Source organism: Cyprinodon tularosa, unplaced genomic scaffold, assembly GCF_016077235.1.
Source record: "Cyprinodon tularosa strain WSP-4 unplaced genomic scaffold, ASM1607723v1 ctg290, whole genome shotgun sequence".
Taxonomy (NCBI): Eukaryota; Metazoa; Chordata; class Actinopteri; order Cyprinodontiformes; family Cyprinodontidae; genus Cyprinodon; species Cyprinodon tularosa.
In genome coordinates, this window is record NW_024038997.1 from 1,657,764 (window position 1) to 1,683,157 (window position 25,394).

The 25,394-nt window shown below is 45.6% G+C and overlaps 1 protein-coding gene across 1 annotated transcript in view; it reads left to right on the forward strand.

The window, feature by feature from the left end:
- LOC119787235 (sodium channel protein type 3 subunit alpha-like) overlaps nt 1-25,394 on the forward strand; it is a 59,246-nt gene that overhangs the window by 15,035 nt on the left and 18,817 nt on the right. Inside the window, exons 12-21 of the mRNA XM_038290976.1 lie at nt 1,424-1,520; nt 1,674-1,900; nt 9,027-9,098; nt 15,249-15,350; nt 16,566-16,886; nt 17,062-17,224; nt 17,336-17,475; nt 21,235-21,307; nt 21,465-21,619; nt 22,136-22,309. Coding sequence (XP_038146904.1) covers nt 1,424-1,520; nt 1,674-1,900; nt 9,027-9,098; nt 15,249-15,350; nt 16,566-16,886; nt 17,062-17,224; nt 17,336-17,475; nt 21,235-21,307; nt 21,465-21,619; nt 22,136-22,309 — 1,524 coding nt within the window. The remainder of the gene's footprint in view (nt 1-1,423; nt 1,521-1,673; nt 1,901-9,026; nt 9,099-15,248; nt 15,351-16,565; nt 16,887-17,061; nt 17,225-17,335; nt 17,476-21,234; nt 21,308-21,464; nt 21,620-22,135; nt 22,310-25,394) is intronic.

Below are 25,394 nucleotides of genomic sequence, written 5' to 3' on the forward strand. Positions count from 1 at the left end.
AACCTGTCTAGAGATGTATTCTGACAAAGGTGTCAAGTCAAGCCAACTAATGAGTCCAAAAAAATTAGTGCAACTACACATTAACTTCTTCCAAAAAGGGTAACTTATTAATACTACAAAACTGTCTACCTCTCCATCATATTAATACATCTTTGTGCAGCATGCATTATGTACCTATGTTTTTAAGGCTGGAATAAAAGAGAAAGAATGAGATGACAAGTGATGGATAAGAGGAGAAAGGAATAAAACGCTTATTTTCTTCAGATTGTTGTCTATTTTCCAAGCATCACCCGAAATTATAATAACATTTTAATATTCCAAAAACAGACAATTGCATCTTCGATTCCAAAGATGTTATCACACACACACACACACACACACACACACACACACACACACACACACACACACACACACACACACACACACACACACACACACACACACACACACACACACACACACACACCTAATGATCTGTAAATATCTATCTGAAGCTTATTATTTAAATAATTAAAAAAACAGAAGCATTGGCTACTTTAAACATATTAAGATTACAAGTCCTGCAAATTAAGAGTGACTGGCAAAATGTCCTGTTTATCGCAAATCAAAATTTACAATTGGCTAAAAACTAATATGACCATAGAGCATCAACCAAAAGTGGTCTTACTGATATTTTAACAGATTTTTTAAGGATTTGAGTTTGTTTATCCAACTCATAGCAAAAATGTTTTAAAAACAGCCCAGCTTCCTGCTGTTTTCACTTATTAGTTACAGGCTGATGAAGGTTCTGCCCACTTCTGATTACCTCAATATATGACAGGACAGGTAATGTCAAGTCGGACTGCTCTTTTATCCTTTGCAGCATGGTCAGCCATCATAAATCACTACTTTAACAGCTGTTATGAGAAACACACTCTCTCTTACACGACTACCTTAGTAAGAGATTATATGAAATGTTTTTTTTTTCATTAACATTATCAGATGTTATAATCTGAGATGTTTCTGGGGACAGGTGGTCCAAAATAGGAACGCTCCTCAATTTTTTCAGGTCATGCAGTTTGCATCAGCCGATAAAAGCAACAAAAATAGCTTTACTGAAAGGTAAGTTCATGTATTTCAACATATTCTATTTCTAATAAAATAATTTAATGTGGTAGATATGATCTTAACATTAGATAACAAATGTTAAAATATTTGATATAGGTTTTAGGTTTTCTTGTTTTAAACAATATTTATTAGTTACCTTGCCACAGTGGCTGGAAGACAGCCTTCAGCTGTATTGCTTATTAAATATATACTTATTAAAGTATTTCAGGTATTTATGGTTAATAATTGCGGGCACAAATAAGAGAGGATAGGAAAGTTTTTGGTGTTAATGGCTTACCCTGACCCTAGAGCTGACATTTTACTTGGTCAACAGGCCACAGATGGGACAGAGCTCTTGGAAGATCTTGATTCAGCACATAAGAAGAAACCAGCAGCAAATACTAAGGAACAGGAACCTCTCACTGGGGAAGGTATGTGACGATTATTGTTTGTGAGGGCTGTGCTGCCAATGCTAAAGTTGAGTGCCATCATTTGTCGAGGCAGGACATCTAGGTGATAAACTAATGGTGGTAGGCTGTCTATGAACTGCTCTTGTAGGCATTACTGTACCCTTTGTATTTCAGATGATGCGGATAAAGTCAAGCCTTTGTGCAGCTCTCATTGGAACAGAGTCCTGGAGAATGACTGCTGCAGTTGCTCACAATGGCTTAAACAAAAGCTCCGTCCGATTGTGATGAATCGTTTTTTTGAACTAGGAATAATAATTTGCATCATCTTAAACACTATCCTTATGGCCATGGAACATTATCCAATGACACCTGAATTTGAAAATCTGTTCTTGCTAAACGAGGTAAGTGATTTGGATAAATTAAAGGTTTTATTTTATATTTAGTCAGGTTTTTCTTAATTTCCATTTCCGTTTTAGTCCAATTTTAGTCCAGTTTCACTGTGGTTTAATCAGGTATGAACTTTTTTTCAAAGTTTTACTCAGTCTCATTCTGTTTCCTTTTTGTGATACATTTTTTATTTCATTGATATATTAAGTTTGTACATAGAAAAGATATGTAACAAGGAAAGCAGAGAAAGTGTAGACTCCTGGAAGAACCGTAGTGAACTGGTGAAAGAAAAGTGCAATGGCGTGCTCAAAGATGACCCTACACATTTTGAGAATGTGTGGCTCAACCTAGTGCTGTAAAGCAGGATTCCCCACAATGACCATAATCAAAAAGAAATATCGAGCAGGCTCAAGAGGAGCACCTTGATATGTGCTTGAGAATGGCTGTGTCGCCATTCAAACCCAGGCTTAAAGCCTTGCAGGGCAGCGTAATGCCCACTGCTGTCAGGGTTTGGTTGTGGTAGAGGACCCAAATGCAGAGGCAGAGAGGCTGAGGAGATTTCTTGGGAGTTTAATGGGGCAAAAACAGTAACAAAGGCAGGAATGCAAAAATCCAACTAATAATCAAAGCAAACCAGAACTATGGAGACATCTGGGGGAAACCAAACACAAGGAGCCAGGGAGAGACAGCAAAGACAAGGAACCAACAAAGAGTGAGAGCAGAGGGAGAGCATATATAGCAGAGAGAGACAAAGGGAGGGCTAACGAGCAGACAAGGAGCAGGTGTGAGAGGAGACAATGAGGGAGCCAAGGGGAAAGGAACATACACACGAGGGCAAAAGAGGACAACAGAAAAACATGAGAACTAATATAAATCTAGAAATACAACAAAACTGGAATTAAACCAATAAATCTAGAAAACAAGGAGCAAAGTAAAGAACAGCAGAACCAAGACCATGACAGTGCCCCCCACTTAAGGGCGGATCCCAGACGCCCTAAAATGTCCAGAAACAAAAAAATAACCCACCCTGGGTGGGCGGAGGGGGAACCAGGAAGGAGGGCACGAAATACAAAACCAAACGCAGAGTCCAAACAAAAACCAAAACAACCCACCCAAGGTGGGCGAGGGCAAACAAAGTCTCTGGAGGGCGGCCGTGTGGCCCGAGGCCAGGAAGAGTCTCTGGAGGGCGGCCGTGTGGCCCGAGGCCAGGAAGAGTCTCTGGAGGGCGGCCGTGTGGCCCGAGACCAGGAAGAGCCTCTGGAGGGCGGCCGTGTGGCCAGAGGCCAGGAAGAGTCTCTGGAGGGCGGCCGTGTGGCCAGAGGCCAGGAAGAGTCTCTCTGGAGGGCGGCCGTGTGGCCCGAGGCCAGGAAGAGTCTCTGGAGGTCGGCCGTGTGGCCAGAGGCCAGGAAGAGTCTCTCTGGAGGGCGGCCGTGTGGCCCGAGGCCAGGAAGAGTCTCTCTGGAGGGCGGCCGCGGGGCCCGAGGCCAGGAAGAGTCTCTGGAGGGCGGCCGTGTGGCCCGAGGCCAGGAAGAGTCTCTGGAGGGCGGCCGTGTGGCCCGAGACCAGGAAGAGTCTCTGGAGGGCGGCCGTGTGGCCAGAGGCCAGGAAGAGTCTCTGGAGGGCGGCCGTGTGGCCAGAGGCCAGGAAGAGTCTCTGGAGGGCGGCCGTGTGGCCCGAGGCCAGGAAGAGTCTCTCTGGAGGGCGGCCGTGTGGCCCGAGGCCAGGAAGAGTCTCTCTGGAGGGCGGCCGTGTGGCCCGAGGCCAGGAAGAGTCGCTCAGGAGGCCGGCCGCGGGGCCCGAGGCGAGGCAGAAGCTCAGGAGGCCGGCCGCGGGGCCCGAGGCGAGGCAGAAGCTCAGGAGGCCGGGCGGGGCCCGAGGCGAGGCAGAAGCTCAGGAGGACGCCGGCGGCGACGCCGTCACTGACGAAGGAGGGTCTCTGGAGGACGCCGGCGGCGACGCCGTCACTGACGAAGGAGGGTCTCTGGAGGACGCCGGCGGCGACGCCGTCACTGACGAAGGAGAACCTTTGGAGAAGGACGCCGCCCCAGAAGCAGCCGCAGGAACCCTGGAGGGCGCTGCCCCAGACGCAGCCGCAGGAACCCTGGAGGGCGCCGCCTCAGACGCAGCCGCAGGAACCCTGGAGGGCGCCGCCTCAGACGCAGCCGCAGGAACCCTGGAGGACGACGCCTCAGACGCAGCCGCAGGAACCTTGGAGGACGACGTCTGCATTTCAGGAGCTCAGCAACAGTCTCTGAGGGGACCGCGGACTGCAGCTTTGGAACCGGAGCAGGAGGGATCGCCGACTGCAGCTCTGGAACCGGAGCAGGAGGGATCGCCGACTGCGGCTCTGGAACGGGAGCAGGAGGGATCGCCGACTGCGGCTCTGGAACCGGAGCAGGAGGGATCGCCGACTGCGGCTCAGGAACCGGAGCAGGAGGGATCGCCGACTGCGGCTCAGGAACCGGAGCAGGAGGGATCGCCGACTGCGGCTCAGGAACCGGAGCAGGAGGGATCGCCGACTGCGGCTCAGGAACCGGAGCAGGAGGGATCGCCGACTGCGGCTCAGGAACCGGAGCAGGAGGGATCGCCGACTGCGGCTCAGGAACCGGAGCAGGAGGGATCGCCGACTGCGGCTAAGGAACACCCCCAGAGGCTACCGCCGACTGCGGCTCAGGAACACCCCCACAGGCTACCGCCGACTGCGGCTCAGGAACACCCCCAGAGGCTACCGCCGACTGCGGCTCAGGAACAGAGGGGCCCGCCGATTGCGGCCCCTGGACAGGAACAGAGAAGACCACCGACTGTGGCTCCAAATCCAGCATGGAAGAAACCGCCCATGGCGGCAAAGGTTCAGTCTCTGAAGTGGCTTGTGATGCCCGCAGAGGGCTCTTGGCAGTCTGGAGCGCCTGCAGAGAGGTCCTAGGAGGCGTAAAGCCACATACCTCGAATTCAGACACCTCCTTTAAGTTCTGCTCAGGGGTCTCTGGACGGCACAAAGCTAACCCGGGGGTCTCTGGACGGCACCAAACTAACTCCGGGGTCTTTAGACGGCTCAGAACCGGCTCAAGGGTCTCTAGACTGCTCAGAGCTGGTTCAGGGGTCTCTAAACGGTACAGAGCTGACTCAGGGGTTTCTAAAAGGCACAGAGCCGACTCAAGATGGCTCAGGGCTTGCTCAGGGGTCTCAGGCGCTAGGCTAAACGGCCCGCTAATGGGCTCAGGAGTCTCAGGCGCTAGGCTAAACGGCCCGCTAATGGGCTCAGGAGTCTCTGGCGCTAGGCTAAACGGCCCGCTAATGGGCTCAGGAGTCTCTGGCGCTAGGCTAAACGGCCCGCTAATGGGCTCAGGAGTCTCTGTCCCTAGGCTAAACGGCCCGCTAATGGGTTCAGGAGTCTCTGGCGCTGGAGAAACCGCCCCACTAATGGGCACCGGAGCTAGGGGATCTGGCCCTCTACTGGGCACTGGAGCTAGGGGATCTGGCCCTCTACTGGGCACTGGAGCTAGGGGATCTGGCCCTCTACTGGGCACTGGAGCTAGGGGATCTGGCCCTCTACTGGGCACTGGAGCTAGGGAATCTGGCCCTCTACTGGGCACTGGAGCTAGGGAATCTGGCCCTCTACTGGGCACTGGAGCTAGGGAATCTGGCCCTCTACTGGGCACTGGAGCTAATGGAGGTGGCAGGAAAAGGAAAAGATCCTCCCTCTCCCCATAAAAGAAGGTCCATAATTGAGACTCCTCAATATGGGGAGCTCTGACTGTAGAGGGTGTAATAATGAGTTTCTTTAAGGATGGGGCTAGCTGTTGGTCATGGAGGTGACGACTGAGATTTAGGGAGAAACTGACCTGGTTATGAGGGGAGCTAAGGCTGGCAGCTGGCTGACCCATGGGAGTGGAGGCGTGAGGCTGAACCGCCGGAGAGGGAGTGGAGGCGTGAGGCTGACCCGCCGGAGAGGGACTGGAGGCGCCAAGCTGACTCGCCGGAGAGGGAGTGGTGGCGTCAAGCTGACCCGCCGGAGAGGGAGTGGATTTCTTCCCCCGGCGGCGCTTACGCCTGGAGGAGGCAGACGGCATGGGGGGACCAACAGCTGGTGAAGGTGGTGGAACAGGACCGGAGGCGATTGACAGCAAGGTAGGGAGGAGATGAAGAGATGGTTTGGGTGGTGGAGGTCTGCTGAAGAGTTGGGCGCTGGCTGCTTGGTGGTTCCACTCCAACTCTTCAAACAGTTCAGATAATACTGGGGAGAAATGAGTGTGGAGTTTGAGAGGAGAATCTGTTTAAGTTGGCTAGTTGCACTCACCCTCTTCCAAGGCGGTGTAAGGTTGGATATTGAGTCCAGAGTATTGCCTAGATTGAGGAAAAAGTCCCTCAGGGTGTCCAGACTGGGCTCTGCTGGGTCCATTGTGGTTGGTTCCTATTGTCAGGGTTTGGTTGTGGTAGAGGACCCAAATGCAGAGGCAGAGAGGCTGAGGAGATTTCTTGGGAGTTTAATGGGGCAAAAACAGTAACAAAGGCAGGAATGCAAAAATCCAACTAATAATCAAAGCAAACCAGAACTATGGAGACATCTGGGGGAAACCAAACACAAGGAGCCAGGGAGAGACGAGGAACGTGGACAACAGCACGGGAGGACAGCAAAGACAAGGAACCAACAAAGAGTGAGAGCAGAGGGAGAGCATATATAGCAGAGAGAGACAAAGGGAGGGCTAACGAGCAGACAAGGAGCAGGTGTGAGAGGAGACAATGAGGGAGCCAAGGGGAAAGGAACACACACACACAAGAGGGCAAAAGAGGACAACAGAAAAACATGAGAACTAATATAAATCTAGAAATACAGCAAAACTGGAATTAAACCAATAAATCTAGAAAACAAGGAGCAAAGTAAAGAACAGCAGAACCAAGACCATGACAACTGCTCTCATTAAGACATAAAAAAGAAACAAAAAAATAAATAACAGTCAGTTCAGGTGTTTTTTAAAATATGAGAATCATGAAATTGTCTATATACCAAATTTAACAATTATTGTTTTCTACTTCAAAAAACACTTTAGATTTTAAAAGGGAAACATTTTATTTTATATATATATCTTTATTTAAAAATTAAATGTATAACACAGTGGTATAAAAATCTCATTTTATTTCAGTGTTAAATTCTGTTTAGAGTAACAGATTAAAATTGACCTTTACTGGTTGATGATTTTCTTTATTCGGACCCCGCTGATTTTATAATTGGTTACCCCTGGTTTAGACCAATAATTAAGATTACATATTTTTACATGATGTAGGCAAGCTGTCAAGAGATCCATTTGTGCAATGTCCTAGTAAGATAGAATTTATTCCTTCATTGATAGTGTATGTGGTGGTCCCTGACAGCAAACTATCACTCTTTTAGCGGCTGTTAGGCCAGCAAACAGTGAGCGTTTGTCACTTAGTTAATTTTAAAGATTAAGTTTCATTAAGTAATAGCAAACACTGAGAATGAGGGATGGTCTTTCTTGTTAAGAATGACAAGGTGTTTGAGACATTGTTCCAAACTCTGTTAACCTCAGGGCGGTGCCAAACCAAATGATAATAGGTAGTAATGGTATTGCCTGGACAGAAGTTACAATATGAATGATCCCTAAATTTCATATGTTTTGGTTTGTGAGTAGTTGAATAAGACCTATGAATACATTTAAAGGGAATACTCTGATGATTGTTGTCCATATAGTTTGCCAATCATTGTAATGACAAGACATATTAATATCTATTGTCCTGAGTCTGCTAAAGGTTTCTATGAAGCTTTGGTTTTGAGTTTAGTTTTGTCCTATTTTTTTCCACTTTTTTCTCTTAGTTTTCTTCAGGCTTTCTGACAATCCAGTTTCACCCTGTGTGAAAAATGACCAGGGATGGTAATTACATAGTAACTACATTTTTCACAGAAACGCCACTACCTACACTCGCCTACACTCACAGAACTCGCCGACACTCACAGACACTCTCATTCACACACACACACATGCGCATGTGCACGTAGCACCTGCACCTGCCAAACATTCGTTTATTACAAGTTTCCTCTTTACCGCGGCTAGCGCGAGATGACACACACGCAAAATAGTATGTACATTTGGTCCGAACATTCAGTTACTCACCATCTTAGCGAGCAGCGCGGTACCCGTGTTCTCGACACCGTAATCCATACGCATTGCAATAACCCCCACGTTACATTCAAACATTCCGCTCTACTCACATTCTGGTGCGTCAACAATCAGGTCCGGGAGGAAACCAGAGCCTCTCGGAACCAAAGTTCTTATACACTGATCTGGCAGTGGAGAGAGCTTTTGGCACCCGGAAGTTGAATGTTTTGGGGAAAATATTATTGTATTGCTGGATTGCAAACATGTATGAGTGTAAATATTGTCTGTGTCATTTCTAGTATTTATATTGTTGGTTTGGGAATATTATGATATTTTGTATGGGGATTTAAAAGTGTGTTTTTAATACTTTTTGTAACATTATTTTCCTATTGGTTGATTTCTGAGCCAATTAGATGTAAGTTGGAGATTGTAAGCCTTTTAAAAGGGCAGGGCTTTTTCATTCTAGAGAGAGAGGGTGAGCTGAACACACGCTTGCTGCGAGGCTGTGTTTAAGGGAAAAGTAAGTGCAAGGAAGTTTGTATTTAAAGTCTTTGTTATAGTTTATATTTTGTGTTGCCTGATTGAGGCCGGTTTTCTTTTGCGTTTATTCAGTTTTTTTGTTTCTCATATTTTTGTATGCTCACTTCCGCACTGTAAATAAATACGCACCCGTCTTCACGATATTTTCAGTTGCCTAGTTTCCGTCTTCTTTAACCTTTATTGGTGAGGGCCAGTCCTGACATGAGCTGGGGGTGGAGAAGCCCCTTTCTCACACCCTGGTTTTAGTATCAGCACCCTTTCGGTTATGTGTCAGTTCAATGACTGTAAGGTTTCAGTCCATTTTCAAGTGTTCTTGCTTGTACCAGTAAGTGTTTTTTCAGCCTGTCAGAAGTTTGACCACTATCTGTTTAGTCTCTTAATTATTCAGTTTCAATTCAACCTAATTTTATTACAGTTTATTTACAGGTTAGATAAAAAGACTAATGGGCAAGCAGGAGTCAGCTGACCTTTGACCTCTGACCTACAGGTGTTTCTTGCAATCTACGTAGCAGAATTTCTACTTAAGCTTTTGGCCCTGGGTGTTAAAGGCTACTTCCAGGTGAGAAAATGGATTAACATAAAATCTTCTTCTTGAGTATCAGCTTGACTTTGTCTGCAGCCCTCCTTACCGTGTCTGCTACTGAAACCTCTGATGTTTAAAGCCAGCAGATTAAGCTAGGCTTTAATCTTCAATGACTCTGAACTTTGTGTTGTTCATAAAGATTTTTACACTATATTCCTGCATATGCTGATCAGGTTTTGTAGTTTTTGACCCCTCAGAGCTTCAGGCTACTTGCATACATAAATTTACATTCAGGGATTTATTCACCCAACCCAATCCTTTTCCGTTCTCATCATCAAACGGTAAAAGGTTCGTTGGATCACTGAAAGGTTTCAACAATATGGATATTTGATGACAAGAGTCAAATTGACTGGTAAAGGACTTGAATGTCTGGTTAAGTTCAATACTCTGGTCTAAAACAGACCGGACCAATCATCCATTAAAGTCAAAATTGCAGCTGCAAAATTGCAATTTTAAAATTGTTCAAATTTCAACAACTAACTGCTCAAAGAGTGTCACATCCTTACTTATCTGATTGGTGCTAAACTGTTTACACTGACTCGGTTTGTCCCAACATTAAAATCAGGGTCTCCTCAATTCTTTCAAGACTAATATTGTAACGGGAACTGAAAGTTGGACCCAATATTCAGCAGACAACAGAATGTTTCAAAACAGGTTTATTTCAAAAATAACTGAAAGAGGACGATGGAAACTCCTCAGAGCGGGTTCTCTGATTCTCTGGTTGAGAGTTCAGTTCGAAGCTCAGAGAGGAGAAACCCAGGGGGAGACAGTCCACCGCTTGCGGTTCTTACCGCTTCAAAGAACAGTGCGTGGGGGAGCCAGCGCCAGCCAACGGCAAGCGAGCTGAAGTGTCCGTGAGGGATTATGCGAAGCCGATATCCAGTCCAGAGCAGTGTCAGAAACCATGAGATCCCAGAGCCGAAGAGGTATCCAGGGGAAATCCAAGCCGAGGTCAGAAAAACAGTCCAAGTTCGATAACAGGCTAAATCCAGGCAGTCAGGCCAAAAACCAAAACAGAGACAGGTTGAATAATCTGACGCTGATGGCAGGAAAGCAAACAGCCTAAATAGCTGCAGGGACCAGGTGAATCAGATTGGCAGTAATCAGCCACAGGGAACAATTAGGCAGGTGAGCAGGAGCAGAGGAAAAAAACCCAACCATCAGTGCCAGGATTATGACAGAACCCCCCCCTCGAGGGCGGATTCCAGACGCCCCAACGGGCTGGTCTGGGTGATCTCTGTGGAAGGCCCTGACCAGATCCCTGTCCAAGATAAAACGGGCTGGGACCCAGGACCTTTCCTCAGGCCCGTAACCCTCCCAATCGACCAAATACTGGAGGCCTCTGCCTCTCCGCCTAGACCTAAGAAGCCGATGGACAGTGTAAACCGGGTCACCATCAATGAATCGAGCTGGAGGTGGTGACCTGGAGGTGGGAAAAAACCTGGAGGTCTTAACGGGTTTAACCCTTGACACATGAAAAGTGGGATGGATTCTCAAAGATCTAGGGAGGTTGAGGCGGACTGCCACCGGGTTCACGACTTTGGTACTGGGGAAAGGCCCAATAAAGCGGGGAGCCAGCTTCTTACAATCTACCTTGAGGGGCAGATCCTTAGTGGATAGCCAAACCCTCTGCCCCACCTGGTAAGTGGGCGCCGTAACCCTCCGGCGGTTGGCAGCCCTAGCTTGTCCAACCAGCGCCTTAGTGATGGCCCTCCAGGCCCTACGCCAAGCCCGCTGACACCTAAGTGCAGAAAGGTGGGCGGAGGGAACCCTAGACTCCCTCTCCTGTATGGTGAACACCGGTGGCTGAAAACCAAACACTTCATAGAATGGGGAGAGTCCAGTGGTGCTAGAGGGAGTAGAGTTGATGGCATGCTCAATCCAGGGAAGTTGGCTAGCCCACTTGGAGGGATCTGATTCACAGAGGATGCGGATCTTAGTTTCAATTTCCTGGTTGTCCCTCTCTGTCTGACCATCTGTTTGGGGGTGAAAACCAGATGAGAGACTGACAGAGACCCCTAACAATGAGCAGAACTCCCTCCAGAACCGGGAGACAAACTGGGGGCCCCTGTCAGAGACAATGTCAGTGGGGAGACCGTGGAGCCGAAAAACCTCACGAATGAGGAGCTTGCCCATTTGCTTGGCTGAGGGCAGTTTTTGTAAGGGGACCAAGTGGACCATCTTGGAGAACCTGTCTATAACAGTGAGAATGACAATGAAACCATCAGAGCAGGGCAACCTGGTGACAAAGTCCATAGCAATGTGGGACCAAGGCCGGGACGGGATAGGCAAAGGCCGGAGATAACCTGAGGGGGGTCTTTTAGAGGCCTTGGATTGGTTGCAAAGAGCACAGGCTGCCACGAACTCCCGCACATCTGCAGACAGAGAAGGCCACCAAAACTGAGTCCGAACAATGTTAATGGTCTTGGAAATACCTGGGTGACAAAACAAGTGGGAACAATGACAGAAATCCAAGACCCTCCCTCTAAGAGCAGCAGGAACAAACAAACGGTCAGTAGGGCAGTCACTGGGGGAAGGCTGGTTGAGGAGAGCCTGTCTGACCTCCTTCTCAATGCTGACCTTCGTAACTGCAAACCTCACCGAATCTGGTAGGACAAATTCCTCAGCACCACTGGAACCATCCCCTTCCACCTCAAACACCCTAGACAGAGCATCAGGCTTAACATTCTTGGATCCAGGTCGGTAAGAAAGGGAGAAATTGAACCGACCAAAAAACAGTGCCCATCTTGCCTGCCTGGGATTAAGTCTTTTGGCAGACTTCAGATACTCCAGGTTCTTATGATCGGTCCAAACCAGAAATGGAGTACTGGAACCCTCTAGCCAGTGTCTCCACTCCTCCAAAGCCAACTTGACTGCTAATAACTCCCTGTCCCCGACATCATAGTTCGTTTCAGCAGGTGATAGCTTCTTGGAGAAAAAAGCACAGGGGTGAATCCTCCCATCCCTGGCTACCTGACTAAGAACTGCCCCAACCCCAGAACTAGAGGCATCCACCTCGACAATAAATTGCCTCTCAGGATCGGGGGAAACCAGAACGGGTGCAGAGGTGAAAGCGGCCTTGAGCTTCTGAAAAGCTAGATCTGCCTGATCTGACCAACAAAAACTGACCTTGGCAGACGTTAATGTATGGAGGGGTGCTGCAACCTGACTAAAATTCCGGATGAACCGGCGGTAGAAGTTGGCAAACCCTTAAAACCTCTGGAGTTGCTTCCTGTCTCTAGGAACCGGCCAGTCGGTGACTGCACGAACCTTCAAGGGGTCCATGGAAATCTGGTCAGGGGAGACGACAAAACCCAGAAAAGAAATGGAGTTCACATGGAACTCACACTTCTCGGCCTTAACAAACAACTGGTTTTGTAAGAGGCGAAGAAGAACCGCTCTAACATGTTGCTTGTGGGACTCCAAATCCCGGGAATAAATGAAGATATCGTCTATGTAAACAAAGACGAAGTGTCCCACCATGTCCCTGAGTACGTCTTTTACAAGGTTTTGAAAAACCGCTGGTGCATTGGTGAGCCCAAAAGGCATCACCAGATACTCATAGTGGCCGGTGGGAGTGTTGAATGCGGTCTTCCATTCATCCCCCTCCCGGATACGAACCAAATAGTAAGCATTACGGAGATCTAGCTTGGTGAAAACCCTGGCCCCCTGGATCTGATCAAAAGCTGTGTTAAGGAGGGGAATGGGGTACCGATTCTTAATCGTGACGTCATTGAGCCCCCTGTAATCAATGCAGGGCCTGAGGGATCCATCCTTCTTCCCGACAAAAAAGAAACCCGCCCCAGCTGGTGAGGAGGAAGGACGGATGATACCAGCCCTGAGGGACTCTGAGATGTACCTCTCCATGGCCTGGGATTCAGGGGCTGACAAAGAGTATAGCCTGCCCCTAGGGGGTGTGGAACCGGACAGGAAATCAATCCCACAATCAAAGGGTCTGTGGGGAGGTAGGGCTGTGGCCTTACCCTTATTAAATACCTCTCTGAGATCATGATACTCCACTGGGACTCTAGACAGATCCGGGTAACACTCAGAGTCCTTGCTGTGTACAGGCGTCTCAGACCTAGCCGAGCATAAGCAAGATGCAGAACAGGAAGTAGACCAACCCAACACTTCCACCCTACGCCAATCAATGTGTGGGTTGTGCCTAGATAACCAGGTAGAACCTAAAATAACAGGAACCTGAGGAGAGTCTATAATGAGAAAAGTTATAAGCTCTACATGGTTACCACCCACCACCAGCTCTAAAGGTTCAGTCACGAGGGATGAATTATTAAGCTGGTGCCCATCAAGAGCAACTACCTTATGAGAGTCTGGTGTGGGGAGCAGCTTGATGCCGAGTCTCCTGGCCAGGTCCCCGTCCATGAATTCAGTATCTGCTCCGGAGTCCAGGAAGGCTGAAAGACTGTGGGTGAGTGCACCAACAGACAGGGTAACAGGTAGCAAAAACACTGGGGAGGCAGATAGTCTGGCTCGACTCAGCAGGATCCTTCCCTCCCCTACTTAGCCTGACCTTTTACCGGGCAGCGATCTGACCAATGTCCTTCTCCTCCGCAGTAGAGACAGAGCCGGAACCTGTAGCGGCGCTTCTCCTCCTGGGAGAGGCGTGAACGACCCAACTGCATGGGCTCCGGACCAGAGGAGCGAGGGGGTTCCGAAGCTCCTCCACGATCCTCCAAAACTGCTGTAGAAGGGAAGCGGCGGGCAGGAGGGGCCCGCTCCCTGCGTCGCTCCTGAAGGCGAAGGTCAATCCTGGACGCTAACTCCTCGAGCTCCTTCAGAGAGTAAGGATAGTCCCGGGTGGAGAGCTCGTCCTTGATCCGATCTCCAAGACCCGAGATGAAGATGTCCATCAGAGCAGCCTCATTCCATGGACTCTCTGCAGCTAACAGGTGGAAGTCAATTATGTACTCAGACACAGATCGGTTACCCTGCTTCAGAATCAATAGTCCTCTAGAGGCCTCTCTGCTGGGCAGAATTGGGCTGAAAACACGGACTAGCTCCTCAGAGAACCCCTCATAAGATTCACAGTGGAATGAGTTGTTTTGCCACTCCGACGTCCCCCATAACTTTGCTTTACCAGCCAGAAGCTAAATTACATATGCCACCTTGGCTCGTTCTGAAGGGAAAGCGGAGGGCTGCAGCTCGAACTGAATTTCACACTGGGTGAGAAAGGCTCTACACTGTTCTGGATCGCCCCTGTAAAGCTCTGGGGGGGATAGACGCGGTTCCCGATAGGGCAAGGCCGCAGGTGGGGGCGTAGACTGAGGCGCGACTGAAGGGGATGCAGCTGCAGGAGCTGAAGCCTGGCTGCGAAGGTGAGCGAGGATCTCAGTGACCCCTGCCTCCAGCTGAGACACCTTCTGGTCTATTACTTCGCGCCAGGAGTTGTCTGCTGATGGGTCCATTATTTGGTCAGATTATTCTGTAACGGGAACTGAAAGTTGGACCACAACAGAATGTTTCAAAACAGGTTTATTTCAAAAATAACTGAAAGAGGACGATGGAAACTCCTCAGAGCGGGTTCTCTGATTCTCTGGTTGAGAGTTCAGTTCGAAGCTCAGAGAGGAGAAACCCAGGGGGAGACAGTCCACCGCTTGCGGTCGTTACCGCTTCAAAGAACAGTGCGTGGGGGAGCCGGCGCCAGCCAACGGCAAGCGAGCTGAAGTGTCCATGAGGGATTATGCGAAGCCGATATCCAGTCCAGAGCAGTGTCAGAAACCATGAGATCCGAGAGCCGAAGAGGTATCCAGGGGAAATCCAAGCCGAGGTCAGAAAAACAGTCCAAGTTCGATAACAGGCTAAATCCAGGCAGTCAGGCCAAAAACCAAAACAGAGACAGGTTGAATAATCTGACGCTGATGGCAGGAAAGCAAACAGCCTAAATAGCTGCAGGGACCAGGTGAATCAGATTGGCAGTAATCAGCCACAGGGAACAATTAGGCAGGTGAGCAGGAGCAGAGGTAAAAACCCAACCATCAGTGCCAGGATTATGACAAATATGCTGTGAACATCGTGTAAATGAGTCTGGCTGGCCAGACAAATTGAGCCTGCCAGTCAATTTAGGTAACTATTTTCTTGCTCTTGATTGTCTTCCTTTGGTTACAGGTGAGATGGCACATATTTGACTTCATCATTGTCCTCTCTGGCCTGTTGCTTCTTATGATCGCGGATGTGCAGGGACTATGGGTGCTGAGATCAGTACAATTGGTCAGTAAGATGTTGACATCACCACCTTGATTAGTGTAAATCATTCATGTTCTTTCCCAACTCTGTCTGCTACCTACTGACCAAATATCACCTGTCCAAATACATTCTCATCTGTTATTACCTTTCCTCATCAACCTAATCTGGCCTATGTTTCCCATACCCTTCGCTATCTGTTCTCACCTGTTCTAATCTAATAAAATATTTTTTTTAACCTGCCTCACCTATCCCGAGATGCTCTAGCAGAGGGGGGGGGGGGGATTAAATCATATTTTTTTTCCTTTTTTTCTTTTACACAGGCACTATAGGTTTTCAATAAGACCTGATAACTGTGAATTAACAGGTTAAATCCTTGTCACTGGCACCTTAAATGCTGATTTATACTCAGAAACCAGGTTGTCTTCGTGTGAGTCGCAGTGAATGCAAATGGGCCTCCGCCCCTGCCGCAGACACTCTGGTGCACCTCTCCAAAATTATAGGTGACCGCAGACAGTGCGGCAGACAGGAGGCCTCTGATTGGTCAAATCTACGTACATCTGCTCTACACTATGCGTATTTCCTGTTTGGTACCTTGCCGGCTTGATGAAAACAACTCGTGAAGTTGGACCAGCTAGAAGAGCGAGGATTGGGAGAACGCTGGGACCCTTTGTCCACCTGGATCCTCGCTCTGTTTTGCCCTCATTTCCCTCCGTTGTTGCACAAACTTCCCCCCACTTCTTCACCGCCTCGGCCGTATCGAGACCCACAACTAGTTCGTGATTGTACCTCCAACATTGTGCTGTGGAATAACATAACGCAGACCACGCTTCAATATTGGGCATGAGTCAAAAATATCTGCGACAAGCACACTGTGACACACTGCTGCTGGAGTATAACCAGTCCATAACTCCCTGTCCGATGCTACTACCTATGTGAAAACCCCTCAAATGGCTGTGACAAATTGAACACAACCCCCACCCCCACCCACCTTCTGTACCTACTCTTTCTAATCCCTTGCAACATGTTCTTGCCTGTCTCAACCCGCTGCCATCTTTTACCACCCAAATTTGTCTGGGTTTATCTACCTTTATCTTTTACTTCCTTTCCTTGCATAGTTCCCTGTCCTTATGCCTGTTTTAACTTAATATAATTTTTTTGTCTGTTCTTATATGTTCCAGTCTGTCCTCACCTTTTCTTTGCTTATTTTCAACTTTCCTCATCTGCTCCATCTCTGTCCAGCTGGTATCACTGAGGTTGGGACGTTGGTGGCACACCTTGAGCCTGCTGATGAAGATCACCTGGTTTTCATTTGGGAATCTCAGTCGCGTTCTATTTTGGGCATTCTTCATGTTTGCAATGGTTGGCATGAAGCTCTTTAAGGACGACTACTATCGTGAGCTTCCAGAATGGCACATGGACGACTTTGTGCACTCCATCTTGCTTGTCTTCAGAATCCTCTGCGGAGAGTGGATTGAGACCATGTGGGACTGCATGCTGGTTTCCAATGATGGCCTATGTGTCGTCTACTTCATGGTGGTTGTGTTCATTGGAAACCTGCTGGTGAGTGTCTTTCCTAACAAGTCAGTACCAATGGTCAATGTGGCTTATAAAGATCTTGAAATGCACAAGCAAATCAAAGAAACAGTTCAGAGGCTCTGCTGCCAACCCTACTTGCTTCTAAGTTTATCTGCTTCCTGTTACATTTTCAACTGTGTCTGTGTTCCTGTTTTTTTAGGTGCTGTGTCTGTTTCTTTCTCTCTTGTTGAGCCCATTGTATGCTAAAGCATCAGGAGGTGCAGAGGGACAAGAAACAAATAAAAGTCAGAGTCGACCATGGGTCCCAGAGTTTTTCAGGACTTTGATAGGAAAAAATCTGTGTGTTGACATAGATCAGAAAGGTAAGTGTCTTATTTTCCTCAAGGGTTCCCAACTTTTGCTGTCTGTCATATTAAACCTTTGTTTCTGAGATCTATGTTCTGGCACTGAGGGTTATCTGTGTAATTTCCAAGCAGCCACGTCTAAGACCAACGGCAAGGAAGACTATCTGGCATTAACAGTTGTTACGTCAGAACAGCCATCCCTTAGAGACCCAAGTAATGATTCAACCAAAATCCAAACAGCAGCAAATAACAAAGAGAATAAGCAGGAAGTAAGTAAAACATCTATGCCTTTTTTTCTGTAAGTGAGCCTGATTAAAGATAATATAAACAGATACTATTTTAAACTGGATATTAGTTATAAAATATATTAAAGATGTCTACTTTGTATACAAAAATAAAGAGCGGGTTTAATGAGACATGAATGTGATTCATTAACAATTTACCTCCAATTCTAAAGGCAAATCTAATAATAAACTTACAGTCTAAAGGTTAATTCACATTGAATGTGCCATTTATGGTTACAGGAGCAACAGATTCACATTTTGTGCCTACAGTCAGGAAAATAAGTATTTTAACACCCTTCTATTTTGCCACTTCTCCCACTTAGAAATCATGGACGAATCTGACATTTACAATGTAGGTGCATGTCAACTTTGAGAGACATAATCTAAGAAAAAAAATCCGGAAATCTCTATATATGATTTTTTAAAAAGTATTTATTTGTGTTATGTTAATATTTAGTACAGTAGCCCTTGTTTGCAAGTACAGAGGTCAAATGTTTGCTGTAGTTTTTCACCAGGTTTGCATACATTTCAGGAGGGATTTAGGCCCTCTCCTCCACACGGATCTTCTCCAGATCAGTCAGGTTTCTGAACTGTTGCTGAGAAACATAGAGTTTGAGCTCCCTCCAAAGATTCTCTATTGGGTTTAGGTCTAGAGACTGGCTAGGCCACACCAGAACCTTGATATGGATTTTACAGGGCCACTCCTTGGTTATCCTGCCTGTGTGCTTCGGTTCATTGTCATGTTAGAGGACCCAGCCTCAACCAATCTTCAATGCTCTAACTGAGGGAAGGAGATTGTTCCCCAGAATCTCACAGTAAATGGCCCCGGTTATCCTCTCCTTAGTAAAGTGCAGTTGCCCTGTCCCATGTGCAGAAAAACACCCCCGAAACATGAATCTATCAACCCCATGTTTCACAGTAGGGATGGTGTTCTTGGGATGGTACTCATCATTCTTCTTCCTCCAAACGGTTAGTGGAATTACGATAAAAAAAGTTCTACTTTTGTCTCATCTGACCACATGACTTTCTCCTATGACTTCCTGGATCATTTGCAAACTTGAGACGCGCCTAAACATGTGCTGGTTTAAGCAGGGGAACCTTCCGTGCCATGCATGGTTTCAATCAATGATGTCTTAGTGTATTACCCACTGTAACCTTGGAAACAGTGGTCCCAGCTCTTTTCAGGTCATTGACCAGTTCCTCCAGTGTAGTTCTGGGCTGATTTCTCACCTTTCTTAGGATCATTGAAACATCACGAGGTGAGATCTTGCATAGAGCTCCAGTCTGAGGGAGATTGACAGTCATTTTTAGCTTCTTCCTTTTTATAATGATTTTTCTACCAAGCTGCTTGGCAAATTCCATGTAGCCCTTTCCAGCCTAATGGGGGTGTACAGTTTGGTCTCTAGTGTCTTTGGACAGGTCTTTGATTTTGGCCATGTTAGTAGTTGGATTATTACTAATTGTATGGAGTGGACAGGTGTCTTTATGCAGCTAAGGACCTCAAACAGGTGCATCATATTTTAGGATAATAAATGGAGTGGAGGTAGGCATTTTGAAGGCAGACTAACAGAATTCTAGCTGATAGACAGGTGTTCAAATGCTTATTTGCAGCTATATCATACAAAAAAATAGTACATAGTAAATACATAGTAAATCATACATTTTGATTTCTGGATTGTTTTTTTCTCACAGTGGAAATGAACCTACGATGCAACTTTAGACCCCTCCATGATTTCTAAATGGGAGAACTTGCAAAATAGCAGGGTGTTCAAATACTTATGTTACTTACTGTCATGATGGGTATAGGATTCTAGCCCATATGCAGAATACACTCAGGAGGCAGGGAAAAAGTTCAAAGGTTTATTGATTACAGAACAAGCAGGTCAGGATGTCATCAGGTTCAGGGCTGGTCACGGCTGGGTTGCTGACCTGGAACTGAGCAGAGCAGCAGAGGGGATAAATCCTAGGAAGGTTCTGAGGTTGGCGGCAGACTGAGGGCTTGGAGGAGACTTGGCTTGGCTGGGGCTTGTGATCTTCGGGTCTAGGGTTCAGAGGCAGACGGCAGACTAAGGGCTGAGGTTTGAGCTGAGCAGGCTGAAGGAGGGAACCAGGAGGGTTCAGAGGCAGACGGCAGGCTGAGGGTTGCGGCTTGGTTCTCCAGGGTTCTGCTGAGATCGGACAGACCGATCTTCAACAGCAAAACTCTTCCGGGGGTTTGGGTTGCAGGCAGGTTCAACCTGAGAAGCAGAGAAAACATAGGGATCAGGTTCAGGTCTTGTGGTCAGGAGACAGGACTGACTGGTTGGCTCAGGGTTTGGTGTACCATGATTGACTAACACTCTGGCGCCGGAGTGTGGTCCTCAGCCCACTTAAATACTGGTCTCCTGATGAGCAGATGAAGAACAGCTGGTGAGGTCAGCTCCAGCCTCAGGAGATCCAGTACGCCCTCTGGTGGAGAAAGGTAGACAGAAAACCCCAGATCCCAACAGTAACAGAAAATACCCAGGAAGGGATCCTTCCTGGGTGGGCAAGCCTCAGGATCCCAACACTTACAGGTAATGCAACAGACACGTTTTTTTAGAGATGCCACCGGCATGAATTTGCTGATTCTAGCTAGACTGGAGACGTGCAGTGGATGTGATGTGAAGGTCCCTTTAGATGAAAAATCTACACTTTTGTGTAATGTCCATTGCAAAACCAAATAACGACTGGATGTGGCTATGACAGAGGGTGAAGGAGTGCAGCCAAGACAATGCTTTCTTTTAATGAAATTGGAGGATAGAAAAAAATTGTTGACATAGGATGAAGGAAGGAATGCTCTTAAGAGGTTTGTGGGTGGTTGTGAAAAAGTAATTTTAACGTAGCCATAAAATAACAGTTAAAGTATTTATTATTCTTACTTGCCTTGTAGAGTTTGACACAGCCAGCCTACTCTGCCCAGCATCCAAACAGAGCAAAGCAGAGTAGAAAACACATACATACAAAGCAAATGGTGCTCAGGTTTATCAACAAAGCAAACATGTTTCAGAGCCTGAGCTCAGTATATGGAGTGGGAGACCATTCATATCTAGCAATATTGTTAAAACTCAAGAGGAACCTCTGGCTTTAGTTGCAGCAATGCAGCATTCAAGACTGTGAGACTGTTATGAGCAAAAGCTGCATCCCAACCCTCCCTTTATTACGCAGTTTGTTCTTCAAACCCCCTTTGCTTTTCCATGTTTATGTCATAGTTAAAGTGGCTTCCTGCTTGTTTTTTAACCCAAGAGGTCAAGGCTATGAACTGTAAAATTGCTCTCTTTGAGCTCTACGAGCCTTAGTCTCCATATATCACATGATATACACCAACAGATGCTCCTGTAAGATCATTTTGCCATGGTTGACAATAGCAAGGATTAAAGTGCTAGAAAGCATGGCTCCCAGGAGCATGGGGAAGATAAATCCCTCCATCACATTAAGGGGGATATTCTATTTAATGATTTTGTACTATTTATTTTCTGTGTATTTGTATACATTAGCCAACCTAAAAAGATACATATAGGTATGGTTTTGATAATAGTTTATTTAGTCTGATAAACATAACTTTTAAAAATGAATTCAAAGAATAATGCCCATGCGAATAATAATGAATATTTAAAATAGAGCACATTTGTCATTTAGGACTGTGTGTTCATTACTATATGTTTCAGCGCAATACATTTTTTGTTTTAAACTTAAAGTTAAACAGAAGTGTGTCTGTTTCTACAGTGTGATGGGGTGCAGAAGTCTCTGGACAACAGAAATCTGACAAAAAACACACCTGGAGACTGCTGCTGTTCAGGTATGTACAGAGCGATCAGGGGTTCTGAGTAAAAATCCCTCTTTTATTTTGCAGTTTAATCTTCTTTCTTCATTACTCAAAAATGTAATATCATCTGTTACAATTTTTTTGTGAAATAATATGGAAGCATGAGCTGATCAATACCTTTGCATTTCAGTTTGTTACAACTGCTTTTCGATCCAGGATATAGACACATCCCAGGGTTCTGGGAAGGTGTGGTTTAAGTTCAGGAAGGCATGTCTCCTCATCGTTCAACACAGAGTGTTTGAAGTCTTTATGATCTTCATCATCCTGCTTAGCAGCGCTGCTTTGGTAAACAAAAAAAACATTACACATCCACATACGACGCTGAGTCATTGTCCGAATAACCCTAGGTTACTTCCCACCCTGCTGTCATTCTCATATATGACTGTTTCATCACCAGTACTTAAACTTGAACTCTTGTCTAGAAAAATAAAACTATTTTGACATTACTGATCTTGAGCAAATGATCAGGTATGTGGCTTAATACAATAACTAGTGTCTTACTTTTACAACTTACATTACCCCACATTGTAACCCCAAATCTTGCACCCTTTTTACATCCTATGTTTTACCCCAGTTTTTGTATACCCATCTCTTATAGCGAAGTGGTAGACATATTTTATATCTCCATGTTGTACCTTTAGAATCCACCCACATTTCTTGCCTCATGTTGCACCTGGTCCAATTTAGGGTGTATTTTTTATTTCAATTCTTTATTAAAAGATTGCAAATTCAGATAAACTAATGATGTGATGACACAGTGAGCAGCCTGGAGTCTACAACAAAAAGTGTGTTTGCATTCAGGTCCTAGAAGACACACTCATAGAACCCAACGAAGTCATGCAGGAGGTGCTAGACAAAGCAGACCTGGTGTTCACCTGCCTGTTCCTGACAGAAATGCTGCTGAAGTGGATCGCCTTGGGATTCAAGCAATACTTCACTAGCTTCTGGTGCTGGCTTGACTTCCTTGTCTTAGATGTAAGAGCATGAGCATTAACACACACGATTGGTCAGTTTTTGCTATATTTAATTAATAATCATAGCAACAGCCCTAACTTTTGAGTTAATTTGCAAACAGAGGCAGGCCAAGATTCCAAAAGAGAGGATGGCTGTCCTATAAAAACAAAAGCAATAAAAGGAAAAGTCCAGTCAGTAAGGAATAACCAATGGGTCATTATTTATACCTAAAACTAATACATGATTTAATGAATTTAGCGTGAATCAGTAAAAAAATAAAAACAATATTTTTCATTGCGATCACAGAGTCCGGGACCTGGGCATTTTTGCCCAAATATAGTAACACCTCACTCCTGACATCTTCCGGCAGTGACGTCAGGGTGCGGTTAGTCCAGCGCTGTTCTCCCCACTTTAGACGCAAAATCAATGGGAGCTACTAGACAGACCTGCAATCAAAAACAATTATGTAAGATTTCGAGAGGTCTTCACCATTGTAATTCATGAGATCTATAGTTAAACTGACAATGCTTACGTCCATTGCAGTTGGATCTTGTAATACATTGGGTAAAATTGGAAAAAAATATATTTCAACCTTTCCAATTAATGATCCACCACAGGTTCGACGTTAGATTACAAACTTGAAGAGGGAGGATTTGCCATTGAACTTCTGGCCAGAGAAAAAAACACGTCATTGATTCATTAGTCTCTGCAGTCTCTGCATTAGTCTCTGTTAGTGCACTAGTCCTGACCATCAAGGATAATAGCGCGCTGTGACAAACACCAGATACAGCACTGGGACTTGCTCAACAGCCGATACCGCACCGTGACGTCACAAATCCGTAGGTGGCAGTACTGCTCTTTAAAAAAACATGGATGTCTCCGGTAATGCTAATTCATATAAGATTACTCTTAATTAAAAACACTCATCATTTAAGAAAATTGTGTAATAATTTCATACTTAAAGTACTTTCAGAAGTTTTTATTCTGAATGTGACCGGACTTTCCTTTAAAAAATACACAAACAGCAAAACTATATATATATATATTAGGGCTGCAACTAACGATTATTTTAAAGATCAATGAATCGGCCGATTATTTTTTCGATTAATCGATGAATCGGACAAAAAGTCTTTTTTATATTAACCTCTTTATTCCAAAATAAACATTTTAGACAGAACAAACAAGCACACAAGTACAGGTTGCTCATTAACTGTCCTGGTGCAATATGAAAAATAAATGTTTGTGTTAAAACTACGCAAACTTACATGAGAAATGTAGCTGTACATCCACAAAATATAGGGTACTTTGTTTCATAAAGCGCAAAAAAAGACAGGCATTTTTGTTTTTAAAAGCCCCTAAGGGGTTCAAACAATAGGTCCCCCCATTTCAACAAATTAGTTTTTTTAGACTAGAAGAGTTCTGCCTTTTAAGACAGGAAAGTATAGCAGTTAAAGTTGCTACTTGACAAAATACTGAACCATAGAGATAAAAATAGCCCTGTGTTAGGGGTCACATTGCCCAAGGACTCTTCTAAGATTTTTTATGCCAACTATGGGCCCCTAATCTCAAACCTGAAATCAGACATACAGAGATGGAACCTGACCCCTTTTTGAAATTTATACTCCAGAGTGGAATCGGTCAGAATGAACATTCTCCCACGCTTCCTTTATCTATTTCAATGTTTACCTATCCAGATATCAGAAAGACGTTTTATAGAATGGGAAAGAATGATATCTCAGTATATTTGGCAGGGAAAAAAGGCAAGGGTGAGGTATAGGACGCTGCAATTAAAGAAAGAGAAAGGTGGACTGGGTCTTCCCAATTTGCAAGTTTATTACCTTGCAGCTCAGTTAAGACCAGTGTTCTTTCTATGCTCTCCATCATACGATGCCAGGTGGAAAGATATGGAAGGTAGAAAAGTGGAGGGAATACCCCTAATATCAGTATTAATGGATACGGAATTACAAGATGGGCTGAATATACCACATGGTTCAATGCTACACCCAATGCTGGATTCCTGGAGAAAGGTGATTAAAATCTGTAAATTGGGCAACCAGATAAAAATACTCAGATGGTGTGCCTTTGACTCTGCTTTTAAACCGAATAAGATGGATGAGAGATTTAGAGGATGGATCCAAAAAGGAATAACCACCTACTATACATTTACCAAAAAAGGGGTATTTCAGAGTTTTGAGGAGCTTCAGAGATCTAATGGGCTAGAGAGGGACGACTTCTTCAGATATTTACAAGTGAGGGCCTATTTCAATCAAAACATACGTAATGATTGGGAAACAGCCAAATCAAAATTGGTTGATGTGTTTTTGTCTTTGTTGAAGTCCGCTTCATGCAAGAAACTTGTTTCCATACTTTACAATGCTATTTTATCTTCTAAACAAGGTGATACGACTATATAAGGAACAGGTGGGAAAAAGAAGGAAACGTATCTATCTCAACTAAAGTCTGGGAACAGATTAATAAATTACACTGGATGACTTCAAGCTCCAACACATGGAGACTGTTCTGTTGGAAAAACTCTGTTCGATATTTTGTAACTCCAGCTCAGAAAAAACATCATGGCAGCGGAGATGCCTGTTGGAGACTCTGTGGAAAAAACGGAGCAAATCACCACCAGATCTTTTGGGGATGTCCGGTGATTAAAGATTTTTGGGAGCAAACGTGTACCCACATAAACAACATCTTCACTAAAAATCTCCCGTGTAAATGTGAAATTCTGTACTTAGGAAACATTCCATCTGACAACTGGACTCTGGAAGATAAAAAACTGCTGTTAATGCTGCTGGCTGCAAGTAAAAAGACAATCACCAGAAAATGGTTAAAACCTCAAGCACCTACAGTTGAGGACTGGTTTGACATAGTGCAGGACATTTACATGCTGGAGAAGCTAACTTTCTCTGTCCAAGGACGTAGGGAATCTTTTTTCAGGATTTGGTCTAAGTGGACAAACTATGTAAAACCAGTAATCCCTGTGATCTAAACTTTTCTTACCACATGCAAATACTGTTGTGCTGTGTATTGTTCCCTTTTGGCAGGCCTATGTCCTGAATTGTGCTTTTCCCCAAAAATAAGGAAGATTTGAATCAGACCT